Below are 13,278 nucleotides of genomic sequence, written 5' to 3' on the forward strand. Positions count from 1 at the left end.
ACCCTTCTGCACAGTCATTAAAAATACTGTGCTATGTACCATAATGATCTACTTAAATTATTACTAGTGCTGTCAATAGATTAAAAAAAAATTAACTAACTAATCTCACAATTACCATTACAAATTAAATTATAATGTAATAATTTATTACATTATAATTTAATTTGTAATGGGGCATTATTATACTGGAATATTGCTATCTGTTAGACTATAATTCTTTTACCACTGCATCTACTTATTAAAAAAATATCACCAAAAAACAAAACAAATTGCTACTTTTCTTCAACACATTCTGACACTGATTCTCTTATAAAGAAAGCACGCTAAACATTTAACTTTTGTTCATTTCCTGCTTAAACTCTTCACAGAAAAAAACCCACTGTGGACTTTATTGTCATGTGTAAAAAGAGATAACAAAAGCCATATAGTTTCTACTGCAGGCGATCCAAGGCTCGGGTGTTAAGTACAGGCGATGGATTAGCGGGGAGCAGCTCTGCCTTGCTTCTCATTTCTCTTTAGGCCGGGCCGTCAGTGGGCTGATGAGCCGTGACGAGGCCTGACCCCTCCGTGGAGTTGTTCCCATTATGTACAAGTAGTGGGATAATGAAGCATTCATGCTAATGTGGGCCGAGCAACACATCATCTGCGGCTGTGTAATCCACCACCACCATCATCATCATGACCAACGCCCAGACGTCCCCCTTCGCCTCTCATACTGCGGCTCCTAATCCAATCACAAGTCACTACAGCATTTGCATTCAGACTTATGCATTTTATACAATGATTTCTTAAACTGTACGCAACAAATTAACATTAAAATATTGATTTTAGCCCTTGTGTATGAAAGTACAGCCTGTATTATCTTTGGAAATAGACATTTTTACGGATGCTTTCTTCTCCATTTCAGCTCCTTTTCAGATTCCATCTGATGACGTCTATTTCTATTGACAAAACAGATCTCGATACGAACAATTAACTCTCTCAGTGGATCTCAGAGGGATCCCCAGCAGCACTTCCGTGTTGCAATAAAGCAACTTTAGAGAAACAACATTCACTTTTAGATAATTAAGCTAAGCACATTTGGAATATGGGAGATGGTTTTCGCTTACCCAACAGGGTTGAGGGATTCAGACTGAAGAGATTGGGAAATATTTCAACTTGCCGAAGTTGTTACTGGCCTGTTAGTTAGGGAGTGTGTGGTTCTTAGTTCTGTAGCACTATATAAGCTGGAGACAAATCATGGCGCAGAGCTGGGAGGGAATGGGCGAAACACTTTTCTCCTTTTCCTCCCTTGTGGTGAGCGCATCTCTCCCTCCCAGAGGATTGATTAAAAGTGACTGGGCCCATTAATACTTTGATACAATGTATCTGTCGCTGGTGACACGGCAGGACGCATGTTAACAGGGAGGATCATATTTAAAATGGTTCCGCTCAGCACCCAGCAAAGGAATTAAACCTGGCCGCTTGGCAAACTCGCGGGCGCGTGCGTTCCCACATTTACTCTCTGTCTTCTCAACCTCTCCTCTTCATCTTCCTATCTCCCCCCATCCACTCTGCCCCTCCTTCTCCCGGTTGCTATCCCTCTTCTCCCAGTGATTATAAAGGTCTTTAGATCTAAGGAATGAATGAATTACCAAAGGCAAAGACAAGGCTTGTGATTTGGACGCTGTGAATGAAAAATTACCCCTTTGTTCCCTTCATCAATTGCATGTCTAATGAAATCAAAATCCCGATCGCATAATCAGAAGAGGGTCCTCCACCCGGAGAGAGACCTGATGTGATTTGTAACCTTTCTTTTCCTAAGTGGAGATTAAGGCAAATCTCTCTCACATTGTTCCCTGATGCAGACATAGATGAAAACTGAAAATGTTGGGAATTCATCATTGATGAGTCTTTTCCAAGAAATGATTATCAGGTGAAAACAACACTTTTGCGTTAACAACAAGAAAGAAAACAACCCAGTTGGTGGTGGGTTTTATTCTCCCCAAAACCTTATCTGGCCTGATTTTCACCGCCCTTCGTCCACTCAGACGACTCTCCTCAACCCTGCACTCAAGGTCAACACTTTGCAGGATGACACAACCTTGATCTCCTGTCCTGCGCTCTGTAAACTCCTACATCTTTCTGCTTGTGACTGATTAACTCATTCAGCTGTGGCAGCACCTTGGCCACATTTGAAAGTAACCTGCCCGGACAGTCCTAACGGTCCCTGGTGGCACATCTTTGGCACTGAACCCACTCTCAGCCAGTTAGCTTTAGCCTGAATGATGGAAACACTGTGCCCATTTCACAGCTGACGAAGGACCCCACCTCCCTTCGGGGATCACTCTGCTAATTAGTATTAATTACTCTTAATCCTAACCCCTAAATCCAATCACGGGCTTCCTCTCTATACGGCTGCCAGACTCTCAGCAGCCTCCAGTGGTACTGCTTGCTGAGAGAAGAGCTCTATTTTTAAGCCTGAAGGTGGAAAAATCCTGGCACGATGCTCAGGACTAAACTGCTTGCTGTCTCTGTGACCACTACAGTACCACAGAGGATGGAGAATAAGTAGGTCAGTGACTTAAAAGACAACGATAAACAACTGTTTCTTAAACATGGTTGCAGCATTTACTTGAACACAACTTGCGATTCCCTGTTCAGTAATATAGAGAAGTAATAGATTTGTCATAGATGCTCATTAAGTCATCAGTGTGTATACTACACGGCAGCTAATTTGCATATATGAAACATACAGAAAGATAATTAACCTGTTGGGAGCCATTTTTGTGATTAATCGCAAACAGAGGGCAATATAAAATTAGTAATGTAATAAAAGCCTAATTGAGTAACCATTACATATTCAAGGTATGATTTATTTCTTCTAAGAGCCTGAAATGTATATATATGATCTCTCTTAACTTAAAAGTGTCCATGCTTTTAAATTTACCAGCATAAGTGAGTGTTATAAATGTGGCACTAGCCTCTATACCATGGCTAAAATTGCAACTTTTATGATTAAGTTGGATCAGTAGATTATATAAATATACAAATCATTTCCCAATAGACTACATTTTGGACACTCCGAAGTCCAAAGGATGAAGTGAAGGTTGTACTATGGCAACAACAAAATAAAAATACTTGATGACTAGAACATGTTTTTTGAGATTTGTCCAAAACCACAATGATGTAAAAAAAGTCATAATAAAATTTTTTTTAAAAAGCTTGCACCACCATATTTGTAGTCTATCTAAGGGTGTTTTCACATGTGCAGTCCTACACTTTGCTCTAGTTTATTTGAGCCCAAAGCTGAGAGAACGGTGCAGGTTTAGATCTAGATGAGCAGAATGCATCAGGTGTGCCAGCTAACTATACCAAAACTGCAAAGTGTGCCTCTCTTGATACATTAACATTAACATTACTAAGCTGTATAAAGTTTTTAAAAATAAAATATTAAATCTGAAATCTGCAAAGCTGAGCAAACTATGAGCTCCTCAAATAATTAGACTTTGCTCACATTTGTGCTCTTTGTACAAAAGTGCAGTGTGATGTAAGTGTAGTGGACGCAGAGCAGGGAGGAAGAGGGTGATACCGTCATTCATGTTGTGACACAGCACCCTAAAATTATTAATCCTATCGTATCATAACTGTTTATGTGAAAAAAGAGCAGAAATTCTGCCCATTGGACAAATAATGAAGCAGGGATTCTGACCTGTGTTTCCTATGCCCAGCTGCAAAGTGCTGCGGTCCTTGGTCAGCCCGTTGGTTTTGGGACTAGCAGTGGGGGCGACGGTGGCCACTGCTCTGGGCGGTCGCTTCCCAGGCACCTTAACTGTTGTCCTCAGCAGGTCTATCTCTTTTCCGTGCACGTTCTGCATGTAGTCCTACAGGAAGTAATAAATAAGAGCATGACAATTGTATCAAGCAGCCTTCACCCTACACAAGCTCGTATTTCCAGATATATCCCACAATTTACCTACTTGATTACAGTCTGTGGACCAACAAGAATCCAGGAATTATAGAAGAAAAACAAATTAAAAGACTATTCAATTTCCATCCCCATTAGTCACAACCCATCTTAGACCTTCCACTACGGCTGCGTGATAGTGGGAAAATGATTGTAAAGCCATTATACATCACCTGTGCCCACGCCGTCTCTCCAAATAGCGAGATGGTAGGCTTAATGAATGCAAACTGTCTCATTCTCTTTCAATTTGGTCATTTGATTTGGTTTAAAGCGACTGCCGCCCAAATGTGGGAAGCCAAGGTGAAAATCATTGGGCTCAGCAGAAAAAGATCCAGATAGAGGCGAGCTCGGCCTTTGCCGTCCCCCCACCGGCTCCTCTGCTTTATTACCGTGTCATAAAGCACTCATTTCTTTCCCAAGCCTCCTCGCTAATTACCCAGTGAGCGCTCTCATTTCATTTTATTGCTGGAATTAACAGCCAGATCGAAGCGTGCAAAGCTATTAAGATGTGTGATTAAGCCACATTCAATTAGTTTCTACAAACAATTTAATTGATGTAGCAGATAGAATTAACAGAAGGTGATTGTGTGGATGGCTTGGCTGACTGCGAAATTAAAGGTTCCCCTCTTTCACTCTCAGGCTGCCTCCCTCCCTCGCGCCTTTCCTCAATCTCTCTCTTCCCCCCTTTTTTCCCCTCCTTTTCTTACTCCTTCTCTGCTCCACTGCTCAAAATGAGCTTGAGCTAATGTAACTGTCAGCCTTATTTCACCTCCCTCTGTAAGTCAACAGATTCATAGATTCATAGATTGCCCCGATGACCTGTAATAGCTGTAATGATCAAGAGATAGCCTGTTCAGTCAATTACATACATCACTTTAGCCTGGCACCGCTCTACTAATAACTGCTTGTAAATTAAACCACTAACACAATGTCAGAGTAAAAAAGACCACACACAGGGTTCATGTCTAACCACTGGGCCCATTTTCAAAGTTTGAGTTGTCTCATTAGAGACAAGATGCTGAAAATATCGCTCATTTCATGTGGCCGAATGATCTAGACATGCCGAACGCAAGGCTGGAAGAATCAGAGAGTGATGGAGGGAATCCGAGGGCAGAGACGGGCATTTCTGAGTGGAGCACCGGGCTCTTCAGCTGTCTGCTGCCAGCCAGCCGAGTGTTTAAGAGGTATTAGCAGCCCAGCGGGACTCTGACAAAGATGGATGTGGGAGGCTGGTCAGGCTCTGCTGCCATGCGGTGAGAACCATTATAAATACAAGCCAGCGTGAGGCCTGGGCGCGGCAGGCACGCAGCAGCACAGCCATGTCTCCATTAGCAGACACCGTGGATTGGCACCACAGGGTGGGCAGAGATGACCACTAGGACACCCCGTTTTTTAATACTAAGCTCAAAGTCCCAGGGTTTGCTAATATGGCCGTTACGTTACACACAGCAATAAGTCTCTGTTGACATCGTGTGCATATGTGGTTGCAATCCAGTTTCCTTCAGCAATGGTGGCAAATGTAATCGCATCAAGAGAATCGTGCTCAGCGGTTACAAAAGTCCTGCATTAAAAAAATCCAGCAGCACCCACGAGTACAAACAGTGGTGTAACAAACCCATAAAGCCGAGTGGAAAAGAAATAGCAAAGGAAGGAGCAAAAGTCTGTGTGTGGAGGTGGGGGGGACTCACATGTAAACTGGGGTGGTAAGTGAGGACGCCATTATCACACAGTGTGACATATTTCTTTTTCCACTCCTTGTTGAGGGATTTGCCACTTCGCTTCAGAAGGATTCCCTGTAAGAGACAAGCCATCACGGTGAGCATATGCTCCTCTCAGAGCAGCGCGGTCGATGATATGAGCCATTATGGATGTTAAATACCATAAAACAGTGCTGTTATTGTTATTACAGATTTGTTATTGCGCTTTCATGGAGAATTTTCTTGGAGGTACACCATAAAGCAAACAAACATCATATTAAATGACAATTATGAAACAGTATGGAAGTAATTACATTAAAAACAGTTTGGCAATTACCTAACAATTGCAATTAATCTCTTTCTGTTATAGCTCGGCGGCTGACAGGTTTAATGAAATGCTGCTTTTGCTTCTGCGCCCTTTTGAACCTACAAAGCTGGACAAGTTCCTCTGCTATAGGGACCATTCAGAAACAGAGACAATCCAATTTGCCAGACCTCCTCCCTGCATTCATGCACATAACATGCTGAACTCTGGAAGACCCCTCAATCCTGGGATTAGAGAGTGTGATCTACCCTCTTCAAAGCCCACTCATCTCTTATTCTATTCAACTTTATCTTCTGGGGCCTTTTAAGGCCTCACAAGGTTTCCTTATCTGTTTAGTAAATCCACTAGTAAACAATAGAGTTCCACTGCTGGAGGTGACCAAAGGCTGCTGAGTGCAAGGGCCAGGAGGCTCTCTCTGAGGTTAAATAGTGAGGAGGGGCCTGCTTAATTAGGGGATTAAGTCGGGGCAATGTTTGTGCTTTTACAGCCCGGCCCTGTGTGTGTGTGTGTGTGTGTGTGTGTGTGTGTGTGTGTGTGTGTGTGTGTGTGTGTGTGTGTGTGAGAGAGCTGAAAAAAGGGGGGTCAAAGGGGTAGTGTTTTGCTAGTAAGGACCATCCCGCAGGCTTTAATCCTGATTAACACATCAGGAAGAGCTGACCCTCGGTGACCTGGGCACCAGGCTGTTTGCCGACAATCATCTTAATCCAGACCCTGATTCATCTGCCACGACCCTCCACCCCCCACAAATGAATCCTGACTGTCCTGACAACTGGGCTGTACGCTGGTGCTCATAAGTACAGGCTTCATATCCTATCAACAAATCTGCATCTGAAATAATTGAATTTTACTTTACAGAGTAGAAATAACATTTTTATAATGAAAAAAAGAAAATCCAAATGTAAGCTTTGAAAAATGAGGGAGCAGGCCGGCTCTGTCAGATCCCGTACCACTGGGTACAGCCTGTTGTTTATTAAGATGAAGTATTGCTGAATTACTTGTACTGGAATACATTTAAGAACCCATAAGTTTTCAGACAAGATGAATCAAAAATGAGAACAATATTTTGAAACCATTTAAAGTTTTGATGGAAAATGAGGACAGGGAAAACACAGGCCATTAAATTAGAATTTAAACTATATATATTTTTTAATATTCAAAAGCCACTGTTAACCCTTTTGTAACTATTCATACTTGAAGAGGATTTTTTGTCCAGGAAGAAACTTGTGTCCTTTTGATCGATTAGTTGCTGACTGCCCGGGCTCTCTCTCAATATGGTCAATAAAAGAACTGTAAACACTTTTTAAACGTGTCTTTAATCATACAAAGTAAATGATGCAGTCAGAGGGCCTCTAGCAACTTTATAATGCATGTTTTACAAGCAAATATGTTCCTCATCTTGTGGCCTTACTGAACCATACACAAATCTATACACGCAATCAGTGTGGAGCTTCAAATTATTCATCAGAGCCGTGAAGCAGATCGATAAAGATGCTAAGGCAATTATGCGAAAATCTACGCATGCACACTAATTCTTCTGTTATTTTATGTGAACAGTTGCCCATTACGACTGTGATAAATATCATCATAGATCAGGTCACTTTCAATAACTGGAAGCCTGACATACGATTTAATTGAATTAATCATCGGGGCTCTGTCTCAGATTAGAAAATGGGATAGTGTGACATCACGAGGAGAGGTGCGGAGTCCAGCGCTTCCCCTCGACACTGACGTACACATGAGGGTGCGCGCGCGCACACAAAAGGATGAGTGTGTCAAGCTTGTGCGACACAAGGAAACGGGCCAGTTGTCAGACGCGCTCTCTGTGTCCACACAATTGTGATATCTACACAGAGGAGATAGTGTCTTTCTCTCCTTTTGTCAGATTACCAGGAGGAAAGCTGCAAACTGCCACTGTGGCTGACTGATAGGCCGGCCCTTTGTGACACACCAGGAGAAGGGAAAAAAGTGTGTGTGCTGGTGTGTGGGGGGTGAAGAGCTGCTGACGGCTCCTCAGCAGTGAGTGCATTGTTATCCTCACTCACTATTTTTATAGATAGAAAGTGCGTGTGTGTGTGTGTGTGTGGGGGGGGGGGGGGGGGGGGGGCATGCAATGTGTAATTTGGCCTGATGGTGTGAGGGTGAGGGGTGGGGGCGCGGGGAGTAGTGGTAATTAAGCTCGCATTGATGCTTTGATCTCCTTGATTGTGCATTTCACTGGCCTGGAGATCAGCTAGTCAGTCCCCCTCCACATGCCTCCCCCACCACCACCACACACACACACACACACACACACAAAAACACTCCATCTGTCCCTCCACATCTGTATGTGAACTGCATCCCTACCCATCCAAAAGAAGGAGTGTTTTTTTTTCTTTAGATAAAGCATCGGTTCTGATCTTGCCAAAAGTGGCTGCGATACTCAGGGAAATTGGCTGCGCACTTTAGAAAGGAGGTCCCACTAATGCACGGGCTAAGACTGAAAGAGTTTACACTAAAGATTGCTCTGAGGGGGATTTCGTTTAATCTGTGAAAATCAAACTCCTGATCACCTGTGGACTAATGAGCGTCTGCAGGGAATTACACAGATCTACAAAAACGCAGCCACTTCGCTGAGACCTAAATTACATCTTTGTAGAACAGCCATCATGAAGTATTAAACATTTTTAAAGGAGTTTTTAGCTGTTCTCAAGCTGCTGTTCTCAGACTCATAATTTGAACTCGTATTGCTGAATAAAAAAATAAATAAAAAGCCTTATCCATTACACAAACAACTATCGTTGCCCACGGAGTGATCACCTCATAGCCAACTATTTCTACTTTAAACACAAAGGAACGTTTTTGATTAAGAAAGCATCACCCTGCCATTATTTCAGCTAGACCCAAAGCCTTGGCAATTTTCTCCCACAGGGAACGAGGAGGTCTGGCAAAACATTTTCGAAAGAAAGGACAGTGTCCTCTATCAGCTGCAGGTAAAGATGATAATACAGGAATGCTGACCTATTTTCAAAAGCCCTCATATAATCAGGAGTGATTACTAATGAATGTACCATTTACTCCTCCTTACAGTCGGACCTTTAGAAAGGATTTAGAAAACGCTTTATTCGGTGGTTTGCTGCTGTGCATCTGTTCCATTCACTGCAGCGTGTGACTAAAACAAATATAATATAGGGAAACAATAAAGAAACACAGGTACAAAAAAAAATCAATAAATAATGACAAGATTTTTTAAAACAAACCAATATTAGACTAATATTCCAGCAGTGTTTGTGTAATAATCATTACCATTAAAGCTGTAGCATTTTTACCATGGCTCAAAAAAATCAAATAAAATGCCTATTGGGACAATATATAGATATGAATGAATGAACTAAATATTAGTTCAGCACAATCAGGAGGAGTCAGTGGTTCAACTACAAGATGAGACTGACCCTAAATAATGTTCTGAGATCCCGTAAATATTTGTTTAGTAGCCACAGTCAAAACAAGATATATCCTTTAAGGAACAGCTGAGGAAAAAACACAAAAATCTTTATTATCCACTAACAAGCCTTAAACTGTGACTGGAAAATTGCAGTACACAAAGTTGGATGTTTTTTTTAAATATAATCTATAAATTTATAGTTGCTGCTCAGAAAAATCACACATCAAATATTAATGTTGATTTCTTTTTTTCCTGACAGATCGTGTCATTTTCTGAGAACAAAATGACCCAACAATGGTCAAAGGTAACCAAACTCATCAGTTCTCCAGGGTTTAAAATTTCCGCCTTAGGTTTTTGGAAGTGTACACTTTGATAGGTGTGTGTGTGTGTGTGTGTGTGTGTGTGTGTGTGTGTGTGTGTTTTCCATATCATAGTGGTAGTGGTGCCTGCTTGTAAAGCATTTATTACATTGGGTTGTGCTGCCATCTAGTGGATTTTGTAGCATACGGCTTTTCTCCAAAATCACTGAATATAAAATTACTTTAAACCTCTACTCAGACCAAAGAAGCCATACTTACCACAGGAACTGTGGGAAATGTAGTTAAAAAGGGTTAGTAAGACTGCTTACCTGTTTGATAGGTATGGCCCTTCCACTGCCTATGCTGTCTGTTTTACTGTCAACGCTCTTTGCTTGTTCATTGGCTTTCCGTGACTGCAAGGAAACAAGAAAGTCAGTCAGACACCGAAGCGACGCACAGAGCACGAGATGGGAGCCGTGGGGGTATGAGGAGAATTTGGGTGGGGTCGTGCGTGTTGGGGCGTGTGTGCGTGAGGGCAAGAGACTGGGGGTCAGAGGGTGTTTGGAACATTTGCTGTAAACTAAGCATTGCAAAATAAAAAATAGTCTCAAAAGAAGCCTCAAATTAACAGACAAGCAGACCAGCGGAACAAACAGCATTAACACCGACGTGCAAGTCAAAAAAAAATGAAAATAAGAAATTTAAAGAAAAATAGAGACCAAACCAAGACCACACTGGACACATCTCAACACAGAGGAGACCAGAGACGACCACACATTGAGTCATGACTCAGCCCTGAAACCCTTTGGTAGATCCTTCCCTCTGTCTGAGACCCAGAGCGGGCCCTTAGTGGACCTGCAGACCACCTGCTGCTGTACCCACTGCAGCATCAGCTGTGCCTTTCACATAGTCAAATAATAAGTGCTTGTATAGCACGATCAATATGTTAAACGTCATAACAGGTTAGAAAGGAAAGAAAGGAGAGTGGTTATTTTTCTTTCTCTCTTTTTTAAAAAAAAAAAAAAAGGCTTTGGTAGTATTTCTTCCTCCAGCCTGCAAAACCTAGAAGGACACAAAATCAATCTGCCAAAGTCAGACAATTTAAGTGTAAGAGAAGTTAAAATACATCAGCATTAAAACTCCCGGGAATGCCTGTGGAGAGGGGGGGGAAACCCAGTGGTACAGCGACTGAAACTTGACATGAAACAGTTTAATCATAACCTTCCCACCCCAACACAAATAAAGAGATGAGGTACAGGTAGGGACAGACATGAGTGTGTATGGTCTCACTCAGAACATGAGAGATGTCCAGTCACCAATGGAAAAGAGGTAGTCTGAGTTCAAGTAAACCAACTCTGGCGTTTATATTTTTTTCCAACATTTTATTTTTTTTTATGATGACTTGTTTAGCTTCTATACAGACACCATACAAAGCAAGTCACAAAGTCACTTCAAAATATTCAACAGATTGAGCCAAACATTGCAGTTCCCACAAAATATAGGATGGACAGTTATTTCATATATTCCTTATATGTATGTACTTTTTATAGAGTACCATTGTAAATAAAATACAATACAAGATATACAGCAGTCTATATTTTTGTCAATCCATTCATGATAGAAAAGCGATTATGCAAGAGTTCATAATCTCTGTACCAAACCTAAACCGAGGAAAATGAAAATAAATTAAAAAATAAATTAAAATTGAATCTGCAAAAAAACAAACAAACAAAAAAAAAAACCCCAACCCAATAAATTAAAAATAAATAAAAGGAAAATAACTGTTAAGTTTAACTACATTCATACAAGTCGGTGCAACCCAGTTTCATTTGTTTTTCGTATATTATGCCTCTGTATTACCTCAACACCCTGACGATCTACACTAGTTTTTATGAAGGCCTTCATAAAATTTACCCCAAACTGCTTTAATCTAAAATACCTCTGCGCTAATACCTTTAGATCACATTTTCAACATCCATTCAGTACTTCAAAACGTCCTGGAAAAGGAGAGCGAGTCAAATAAAAACAGACCAAATGAATCGAGGAAAATCTAAAAGGAAAAAAACAACAACAACAAACAAACAAAAAAAGAACAACAACTTGGCACCTCTAGTCCTTGAGTCCTCATTTATGGCAAAAGGCAGCGTGATGTCATGTAAGGAAAAGGTTGTGTCCTTTAGGTGGCTGGGTAACAGTTCCAAAAGTGACTCGACTGTACAGCATGTTTTTTGTTTTTTTGTGTGGCGTGTCTGAATGAGAGCACGGGGTAGTGAGTAGAGGGTGGGGCAGGGCAAAAAAGGGGGTGGATGGGGCATTTCCACAAGAGTCCCTACAGTTTGTCTCATGCTGTGATATTAGACGGTCTACTCTGAGTGCGCTCAAACACTTGAGTGGACTCGACTTTAGGTTGCATTTGACGCAAAGTCCTACGTTTTCCACACGTTCTACGCATTACCCGAAATGCAATAGGGCACTGAGGGTAAAGCAGCAACAAGCTGAAAGTCCTCAACCAATAATTTCCTCTCTATCAGGACTGGCAAAGCAGGGGGACTCTTTTTTTTTTTTTTCTTTCTTTTTTTAACCATCATGCTCTTCTAATTCGGAAGGAGTTGGAAAGCCCTTTTTGTTGAAGAAAGGTTGGAAACAGAAGCACAAATCTGCAAATATTAAAAAACAGTGTCAAATGAATATTGTTTGTGTTGTTGTTGGAGTTTTGTTTCACACGAGAAACAAGTTCAGGGACTGAAATACAGAATGGAGAAACACTGAATGGCGGACATTAATAAATGGGTCGAATGAATGATGGAATTAAGTATAAAAATGCTGTAATATTCATTTATATTCCTCAATAGTGTGCTTTTCAACACAAAAAGGGGACAGACAACCTGAAGACCTCAGGAAACCACAGACAGACTACAAAACACATTGTTTAGTTATTGACTATGGAAGCACTAGGAAAGAATAACGTGTACTGTGCTGACACCTAGTGGCCAATGACAGTTATGGTGGAAACTGGCTTGAAATGATTGTGGTTTGGTGATTTGTGAGGGTGGTGAAAAGACGGAGTGATAAGATCTTCTGATGTAAAGCTTTGAGTTTTATTTACTTACTTTAAAAAAAATCTAAATGTATTAATGCAAAGCACTGATCTATTTCAAGGGGCTTTTTCTTTTTACGTAAACCATATCTGGTATATTTGGAGCAGTATTATCTAAGTAAACTGCACAATGCAAAGGATTTTTCTTCATTTTTAAGAGTCCCAATGCCAGTGCCATGATTGTTACATGTGTTACTATTATCTCAGATTTATAACAGGACCGGACCTCGTATGTAGTGACTAAAGAGAGTCTATTGTTGATCTGCCAGAGCTCGTCTATCGATGACATTAAGGCATTTTTCTGGAGACCTTCTCTTGAGGCCTTCTGAGATCTGCTTTACAATCTACTCACCTACTTTCGAGATTGTGCCTGGCAACCTGCGATCTACCAGCAGAACTTTTTGTGAACTTGTAACACAGATACCAATTTCTTTTTTAAGACGTGCAAAGCTAGGAAAGGAACATCCTCGGCATTGTTGTGTTGATGAAATAT

The 13,278-nt window shown here is 41.2% G+C and overlaps 1 protein-coding gene across 3 annotated transcripts in view; it reads right to left on the reverse strand.

Moving 5' to 3' along the window:
* The window catches only part of agap3 (ArfGAP with GTPase domain, ankyrin repeat and PH domain 3), a 115,927-nt gene that overhangs the window by 33,355 nt on the left and 69,294 nt on the right, over window positions 1-13,278 (reverse strand). For all 3 annotated transcript variants that reach the window (XM_026149890.2, XM_080293157.1, XM_026149889.2), the window contains exons 9-11: window positions 10,018-10,101; window positions 5,635-5,739; window positions 3,692-3,863 (exon numbers count right to left, since the gene is read on the reverse strand). In XM_026149890.2, coding sequence (XP_026005675.1) covers window positions 3,692-3,863; window positions 5,635-5,739; window positions 10,018-10,101 — 361 coding nt within the window. The remainder of the gene's footprint in view (window positions 1-3,691; window positions 3,864-5,634; window positions 5,740-10,017; window positions 10,102-13,278) is intronic.

Source organism: Astatotilapia calliptera, chromosome 18 (genome assembly GCF_964374335.1).
Source record: "Astatotilapia calliptera chromosome 18, fAstCal68.1, whole genome shotgun sequence".
Classification (NCBI taxonomy): domain Eukaryota; kingdom Metazoa; phylum Chordata; class Actinopteri; order Cichliformes; family Cichlidae; genus Astatotilapia; species Astatotilapia calliptera.